General features: G+C 37.2%; 1 protein-coding gene across 1 annotated transcript in view; it reads right to left on the reverse strand.

Moving 5' to 3' along the window:
- Nucleotides 1–9,411, reverse strand: part of LOC107036544 (dipeptidase 1) — a 78,075-nt gene that overhangs the window by 6,861 nt on the left and 61,803 nt on the right. The window contains exons 3-5 of the mRNA XM_015254574.2: nucleotides 4,820–4,952; nucleotides 3,516–3,707; nucleotides 3,221–3,423 (exon numbers count right to left, since the gene is read on the reverse strand). Coding sequence (XP_015110060.1) covers nucleotides 3,221–3,423; nucleotides 3,516–3,707; nucleotides 4,820–4,952 — 528 coding nt within the window. The remainder of the gene's footprint in view (nucleotides 1–3,220; nucleotides 3,424–3,515; nucleotides 3,708–4,819; nucleotides 4,953–9,411) is intronic.

Here is a 9,411-nt window from a genome sequence, read left to right on the forward strand (position 1 = left end):
AAAATCCATAATGCATCCCCCACTGCATTATCGAAGCCAATGGATTTTCCACCGAAAACCCAATCTACCTGTGTATAAATCACAAGGCAACAGAATCAAAAGCACACGGGTAAATTATTGAAAAATCGGGTCGGCAGAGTGTGCGAATGCCAGTAGAAAGAAGTGTTTTTTTTCGCATCGGTGATTAATAGCCACACGAGTCTCAATGGCGAGTGAGAAAAGGACTGAGTGGTGAAAAAGGGGAAAAAAATCAAAGGCTATATCCGTTGAAAGCGAGCATTAACGAAGGGAGGAAAAACTGAGGAAGTGAAATTTAAAAAATGCGAGGGCAATTAGTAAACCTTCTTTCCGAGAACGAATCGATCTATCACTTCGCAATAACTTTTAATTGTGTCCGATGAAGGGAGACATTTCTAAGAGTTCCCATCTCCTTGGCAGGAAGGACTCTTTTCCAAACGCGTGCACTCGGAGAAAAAAATAGCTTTGCGGAAGAAAGAATTCATTGACGAGAAACGAATTTGTTTTCCAAAAAAAAAATGTCCCCTGGAAATCATTTCAGTGCCGAAGTGGTAAAAGGAGATAAGCCAATTTTGAGTTTTGATCAGTTTTCAATCGATATCTCGGAATTTAAGCGAGATAGCGAAATTTTTGTTACAACCTTTTTTGTGGAGCCGATTGAGTGCTACAACAAATGTAATTACGAAAATTTCGCTATCTCCCTTAGATTTGGAAATATTCCTCAAAAACTCAACTGGGGGGTGAGTCGACTTATCTCCGTTTACTACTTCACTACTGATTTAGTTTTGTCAGCAATATATTAAAATTTTTTAAAAATATTTGTAACTATATTCAAAATCTGGAATATACATATTCTTCATTAAAAAAATTAATAATTTTGATTCAAGAATATCGACTTTAATATTTTGGGATAAATCGTTGTCTTTTTGAATAAAAAATCTTAAAGCATAAAAGCATCGAAAAAAAATTGCGTCAGTAGGACAAAAGATCTCTTCAGGGGACCATATAATTTTTCGTCAGCCCTAATTTTTTCTCTCGCTGCAACAACCTTTAATTTTCATTTGCGCTAGTCGAATGGTGAATTCCATGAGAACTAGGGTCGATAGTCCTCCTCGGTAACGATTCTCGTAGGCCGAGGGTGAGGGGTTTTTCTTAATGGAGCAGAAACCTCGTGCAATGGAAAGGAATCGCCGTTGGTAATTGTTTTAGGCCACTGAAACTGCTGCAGTGGTGGTACCATTGGCAAGCTTGGTAATTATCTCTGCTCCCTTTTCTCGAACATTCAACCGCATCCCATTCCCCTTTGGTTTTCCTCAGTGATGCCAGATGAATTCACTCGTTGAATTGCGTATGAGGCGTGGACTGTGGTTCCACTGAGTGTTAAGCGCAGGGGTCGGTGAACGAGGGAAGTCTGTGCCATCAATCGAAATTTCATCCTCATCTGATTTCACATCGAGTTTCCATGTCGAGTAAATATGACGGGGTCCTGATACGGTTTCAACAATTTCTGGGGATTCCTATGAATCTGCTTTGAATTTATTCTTCGACGAAAATTGAACCAGCTGAGTATTTGCTTTAATGGAGGAAACCCCGCGGGAAAACTCTTTGAGCACATTAATGATGATATCTTAGTTTAACGGATTAGTCCTGTCTTCGCGATTTAATGGGGGATTAAGAAGTTTTCGGCGCATCGAATTAAATCGCAGGGAATTCAGACGGAGATTCAATGTTGAGGAGAGGCTTCTATTAGATTATGTTATTATTACTCGGTCTTTTGCGAGTTCAGGGGTTTTTTAGGTTTTTCAATGAGCGATGGGAGAGGTGAACGAGGGGAAAAGGAAATTTGCAAAGTGTTGGGAATTTTCATTCACTGATAATTACTCTTGAAGAGAAGAAAAACCTGTCCATTATGTGGATTTCTGGTCTTAATAAAAAATTAGGTATATCTGAAAATATATTGAAAATAAAAAAAAATATTTGTAAAAAATACGCAAAATCTGGAATATCCATATTCTTCATTAAAAAAATGAATAATTTGGTTGAGGAATATAGATTTTAATATTTGGGGATAAATCGTTGTCTTTTTGAATGAAAAATATTAATGTGAATTTAATGAAATAAAAGTAAGAAAAGTATCAAAATAAATCTTTATCTGCATAAAAGCATTTAAATATTAACCATTGACAAGTTTTCGTCGGATCGAATTAAATCTCACGGAATTCGGAAGTAGTTTCAATGTTAAGGAGAGGTCTTTTGGGAGTTCAGGGGTTTTATTAGGTTTTTCAATGAGCGATGGGAGTGGCAAATGAAAGGAAAAGGGTAGAGTTGGTAGAGGGTGTGTGATTGAAATTAATTAATGGCAAAGTGTTGGGAATTTTCATCCATTAATAATTACTCTCGAAGCTCTCACGTCTGTATCATCGATTTTAATGGTATATCGGCTTTAAACTTTCTAGAGGATTATTCGGGATGATGGACAGCCAATGTTCGTTCTCTGCTCCACTCGGGGTGAGCTTTGGGTTATTGGGGGATATGAGTAGTTCCAATTGAGGGAATTATTTGCAAATTGATAACAACGGTACTGTAAAATGAATTGACTGAGTTGAGGGAAATTGTCGAAGGAATGTTGAACACGTCAGATTGTAAGTCATTCTACAAGTTTGAATCATTGCCTGAATTAATTCGTTGTTAAAATTATTAGTTCAATTGGGCAATTGTGCAATCAATCCTATGGGAATTCTATAATTATTTATTTCGCATTTTTATCACACATTAGTTCCCCTGAAATCTCAACAGATTTCATCATTGAAAATGCGGAATGTCATGGAAAAATCCATGAGAACTGTAAATTTCAGTCAATAATTCTTGAGTTTCCAATTAATTGTTAATTCAGCGTAATTCGGGACTGAATATTCACGTTTTCATTGAAACTGCAAATAATGTGAGGAATTCTCGTCTCAATGCTGCTCACAATTTCGGAATTTCATTAAATTTTCGGTGAAATCCTCAATTTCATGATTTTTCCCTTCAAAATCGCAACTGTCACTCCCCTGACAATTATCACTCAAAATTACAATTTTTTTCTACCCCTGTGAATCGAATAAATCCAATCCCACGCTCTCAAATAAAAAAAATCATTCCCTCAATAAGCAAATGTGTTATTCTCTGTGAATTTGAACCACTGCAGCGAAAAAAAGCTCACCAGTTGTTTGAGAATATCATCCGGCACATTTCTAGTGGAATTACAAATGGCAAAAGCGGAAGAGTGAGAGAATATGAGTGGAGCTTTGCTGACCCTCAATGCATCCCTCATGGTTGCCCTGGCCGTGTGACTGAGGTCGATCAGCATTCCCAACCTGTTCATTTCGCGAACAACGGCTTTACCAAATCCACTGAGTCCACCACCTGGAAAATTCATCAGAAAGCCATTACGTAATGACCCCAAGGGCCGTACGAATATGGTGAAATTGATTTGATCCTCCGATGTTGCTACCTACCGCCACCGTTGTCCTCCTGCTCCACGGATGAGCTCTTTGCCCACGGGGTGTTGCACGTGTGTGTCAACGTGAGATAACGTACACCCAATTGATAAAGGGTTCTTAACACAGCCAGACTACTACCAAGACTGTGTCCACCCTCTACTCCAATTAACGACGCTATTCTTCCTCGGGCATGTGCCTCTAGTATCTCTGGAAATGATGAGCTTCGTCAGGGGGACAAATGTTGCAGACATTCGAAAAAAAATTGATTCAATGAAATTAAATTGATTAAGATAATGCATTGTTCGTGAGTGAAATTATATCAATCTGTATTATAAAAATCTAAATCGACTTCTGGTGATGAAAAGTTGGTAATTGAAATTAAGAGTCTACAATTGAAGGTCATGAGGGTCAAAATAATGGTCGTAAGGGTCAGGATAAGGGTCACGAGGGTCATCAGTGGTCATAGGGTTCAGAGTAAGGGTCACGAGAGTCAGAATAAGGATCATAGGGTTCAGAAGGGTCAGAATAAGGGTCACGAGGGTTAGAAGAAGGGCCATAGTGATCACATTGAGGGTCATATGGGTCAGATTAAGGGGCGCAAGGGTCAGAATAAGGATTATGGGGGTCGTATGGGGTTGGCGAGCGAAGCGAGCAGGGGGTGTTGCTCCCTAGTTTTATAATAAAAAATGTATGCTTGTTGAATCACGTATATTCACGAAAATTTTATTAATCTTCCAATAGAGATGAAGAACATGTAAATTACGGGGATTATGTATCAACAAATATATTAAAAATCACAAGAAATATTTGTAAAGAATATTTAAAAATATGAAATACATCCGTTCGCTTCCAAAATGAGACGTAAGTGATAAAGTAATAGATTGGTTCAGACATTGAAGAAAAACATGAAACAAAAAATTGTAGCAATTAAAAATATAGAATATCAATATAAGTTCTTAAAAATACTAATAATAATATTCTTGAATAAAAATTATTTCGTTTTTTAATGAAAAATACTTCACTAAATAATTAAATAATTGTGATTCAAGAATATCCTTCTATTATTCTGTGATAAATCGTTTTCTTTTGAATGAAAAATATTAATGTGAATTTCATTAAATAAAAATTTAAAAAACATCCAAATAAATTGTTATCTGCGTAAAAACAAAAAAAAATCCTAAAACAAAACAAAAAGAGATATAAATCCTCTCACTTCCAAATTAACTATTCCACGATATCCCCTCCCAAAAAAATCACAGTCAACTCATCATCAACTTCACCATCAACTCCAGTCGAATAACCCATGACACTCCACTCACCCCTGGAGGAAGCAGCGAACTGCATGTGCTGTGAGTACTTCTCAATGAGTCTTTTAATGAGGTCCACTTGCTCGAGAGTCAGCTGAACGGCATTGAGGTACTGAGACTCGCAGGGCACGTAGGCAGCCCAAAACTGCAACAAACAGTTTTGAGTTAAATACGAGTGAGAGAGAAATTTCTCTCTCTCTCTCACACAATGCTGCACAACTTGCTGCATTATTATTTCCTTACTTTTACTCAGTAGTTATTCAACACAAGGGTAAACATGGGTGGGAAGAGGTCGACGAATAAACACAGGGATGCATTAATTTGTTGTTCTGGGGGGGAAAATTGTTTTAATACATGTGCATATTTGGTAAATTGCCCAGAAGTTACTGGTTAATTGTTATAATGGTAATGGCTCTTTTTGTGGAAAACAAAATATAAATTTCATCATCATCATATTATGATTATTGTCATCATTTTTATCATTTGCGAAACGCTTTTTTATTCAAAAAAAAAAAAAACAAATCGAAAAAAATATTATTATATTTTACTGAAAAGAATTATTATTATTTTCAATAAATGATTTTTCAGTTTTATAATTATTACATTTCATTATTATAACTATCATTATTATTATTATTATTATTATTATTATTATTATTATTACAGGTGTATATATATATATATATGTATACTACTGTATATCGCCATTGTCCTGACAAATTTATGAAATGAAATCTGAAAAAAAACGATAATTTTTTATCGAAAAAAATTAAAATAAGGGAAGAAAAATATAAAAAAAACAAACAAGTGAGAAATTATTTTTGTCTTTGTCATTTTGCACATTTTTTTCTACCGTATATTATTTATTATTTTACATTATTTTGTTTAACTGCCTAAAATTTCTTGTTCAATCAATTGCGTTAGATTTCTCGTAAAAATTTTTGTATAAATGAAACGAAAGAATGTATACCTCAAATAAAATGGTCTTAGAAAAACTTTTTTCATGCACAATAATTTTTCAACTGTAAAAAACTTGATGGAAATTTTGAATGGCTCAATATAACCCAAAAAATCGAAAAATTGAGCGATTACAAAGCCTCCGTTCGTAAGAAAAAAAGTCCAGATGTGTTACGCGAATAAACGAAAATTATGTGTCTGTGCTGCAGAGGGATCCGAGGGTATGATAAAATATAAGACACGTGGGAGTATGCGGAGAAATCGTTTGGCTACGTTATTCAAGTACGTGACCACCGAGTTTACGGTGATACATCAACACCCCCAGAATATACGTGGAAAACCTGATGGGATTTGAAGACAAGTGCCAAGTGCAAACTGTTATGAGAGCGGGGGAGATATGAACAATAGTGGAGAACGGTGTAACGAAGATGATGTGGACGATGGGTCTGAGGGAGGTGGGAGAGCTTTTTCGGAAATGTTATCCATGCAAATTAGTGATAATTAAACGAGTTTCGGCTGACGCTGGGAGCATCTATCCCGAGAGACTGAACTCCATGTTTCACTTGTCTCTTTCACTCTGTCATTCCTCGCTCCTTTTGTCCCTCCGGTGGCGCATATTTTTTTTCCTCTGTTTCGCCAGGTTGTACTCGACGTACTCGTCCACATTTCCATTATCCCCCCATGTCTCTTGGTGTTATGCGCGGGACAGGATATATCGATCTTGCTCTCAACCCCCATTCAATCTTCTCTCTTGTCCTGCATATGCATTCTATATGTGTACCTTTCCTCCAGTGCAACAGCCATCCACCTATGTGCGCCTGTCACGTATAAACCGACGACAAGTGCATGTCACTAAGGATCCCTCTCTGTGTAATCTCATCGGCTGGTGGAGACCCTCAAACGGACTTTGACGCACGAATCGATTTCAGCTTCGAGTTTAATGACAAAGTTTGATCGGCAGGGGGACAATCTACCTGACGTGTTGCAAAGGGTTGAGCGGACATTTTCTACTCGTGGGGGCTTCGTATCTTGATAACAACGTTGAAAATTTTTCACTGAAATTTTTGGGAAGGGTCTTGGATATTTCTGGAATTTTTGTAGTTGATTCATAATTTTGGGAAAAATCCGTGCACGGAGAGAAATTTTCTTGAAAATTTCTAGTACGAGTACTAAAAAAAATTACAATCCACGGGCTGTGAAAAATTCTAGTGCTGTTAACCCTAGTCTGGTCACCTGACGGGAAAATGCGACTTTAGTCACCTTCGCGGGAGAGTGCCGCCGTGTTATTTAGGCTCCAGCGTTGCCGAATCCACTCTACACTGGCCGGGCGCGTTTAGTGAGTTCCCAGCAACGTCGCGCAACAGGCAATTTCATTTAACGCGGGAAAAAAATTGTTCACCTGTTGGAAATAATTTTTTTCCTCCCAGAATTAAGGATGCAATGTTAAAAAAAATACTGGAATTTTGGAAAAGTATCTGGAATACTTCAACTGACGAATTCAATTTTTCTCAAATTTTTCCGGTCAACCAGTCGATGGCAAGGTGAATAAAACAACGTGTTGCGGCAATTCCCTCGCATAGTGACCAAGAATTGATCATTGTGGTGTGTGATAAATATGAAAAAATTAAAATTTGGGAAGTGAAGAATAATTTGTGAGTTGAAAAAATTTAGAAATACTGTTTTTTTCCTCATGATCAATAATTAGGCAATTTAGATATGTTTTGATATCAACTTCACACATGAAAAAATAAAAAATATGACGCAGAACAAATTTTCGGCATTTGAAGAATTTTAAAATACTGAGGACAGGCAGTTTGGGGATATTTCGATAGAAAACAACTTCACGTTTCTTTCATCTTTAGTAAATAGGAAAATTTCTCTCTGCGTGGGAAGTGTAAAATTCACGTAATTTTTACCGAATATTTCTCTCCGTGCGGACCACCAAAAATAAAATGTTTCATAAACCCCCTCCCCTCGATAACCGTAATGAATGTACCACAGCCGGCAAATATATCCGAAAGGGATACACCGAGGCACGTAGAACGGTCACGGGTTAAAGGTAAATAACATTTCTCTTTCTCCTGGTTTATTAAGGAACGGGCGAATGGGTTGAGAATGAAGAGGGAAGAAGAACTATCTGAGGGGTCCGGTGCGGCCGGTCTATATCGTACTAAAAGTACCTCTGGCGTGCCGGTCGCCTCCGGGCATAAGTGAATCGATGAATTAGTGAACGGGTCTATTCCACGACGTCTCACTCCCCCCCCCCCCCCCCCTCCGCCGGCCCTTCCCAAATGTCCGAGGGACGGGGGAGGCTGCACTGGTGGTCTGGGCTTGCAGTTTAACCATTGCACGTAAGCGAAACTTACGGGACGAATACCACAGAGTTGAAGTTTCCAGATAGTGGATGGACGCTTCCTGATCCCGTGAGAATGAAACACACTGCTTGGGTGGGTTTGAGTTTCAACCGGTGGATAACTTGGAATTCCTGTCTTCCATTTGCCGTGTACAAACGTTTGTTGTATTAATGGAATGGCTGCATTTGTCTGGTTGGGTGCATTTGGTATTCAACGAGAAATGAAACGGAGATGTGTTGTTTGTAAATAAATAATTGGAGTTGTTTGGACTTTCGGAATAATTTTTTTTAGGCGAAAATCGATTTTTCAAATTCGGAATTAGGAATATGAATAAAGTGGTTACAATTCAATTTCGTCTAGGTGAAAAAAATTAATTCTGCATTTCTGGAGCCTCCGAGTGGTTCATTAGCATCAGAGTCATTAGGAGGTACAGAATCAATGTTCACTCGGTGAAAAAATTCGATTTTGCTGAAAGTCGATTTTACCTCTGAAAAAATCCGAGGTCTGACACTTTGGCCCCAGGGGAAAAAAATTATTTATTTATTTCTAAACAAATGATTTTTACGAAAAAAAAATGACATCATCATTCAATCAACTCAGAATATTTTTTTTAATTATCGTGGGACAACCAATTTTTGAAAAAGACGAAAATTAAAAAAATTAATAGACGAATTAAAATTTAATTAATGGCGAAAAATTAAAATGTATTAATGGAGTAGCTGAATTTCTCCGGTTGTGTGTATACGGTATTCAACGCGAAATGAAACAGAGCGTGATCTTTTGCCTTGACTTTTCTCCTAGAATTTCGTATTTTTGAAAAAATACGAAAATTAAAAAGATAATAGACGAATTAAAATTTAATTAATGGCGAAAAATTAAAATGTATTAATGGAGTAGCTGAATTTCTCCGGTTGTGTGTATACGGTATTCAACGCGAAATGAAACAGAGCGTGATGTGTTGCCTTGACTTTTCTCCTAGAATTTCGTATTTTTGAAAAAATACGGACATTAAAAAAATAATAGACGAATTAAAATTTAATTAATGGCGAAAAATTAAAATGTATTAATGGAGTAGCTGAATTTCTCCGGTTGTGTGTATACGGTATTCAACGCGAAATGAAACAGAGCGTGATGTGTTGCCTTGAGTTTTTTCCTAGAATTTTTTGCTAGCGCTCTTTTTTTTAAGCTGGACGAAGAGTTGCTGCGAAGAAGACGAGTGAAAAGAGCTTATGGCATTAAAAATGCCCAGAGATTGCAAGATGTGGATGGGGTGGAGGGGCGGAGGGGGGGGGG

The sequence above is a fragment of the Diachasma alloeum genome, unplaced genomic scaffold (genome assembly GCF_001412515.2).
Source record: "Diachasma alloeum isolate Michigan unplaced genomic scaffold, Dall2.0 Dall_scaffold_00209, whole genome shotgun sequence".
Classification (NCBI taxonomy): domain Eukaryota; kingdom Metazoa; phylum Arthropoda; class Insecta; order Hymenoptera; family Braconidae; genus Diachasma; species Diachasma alloeum.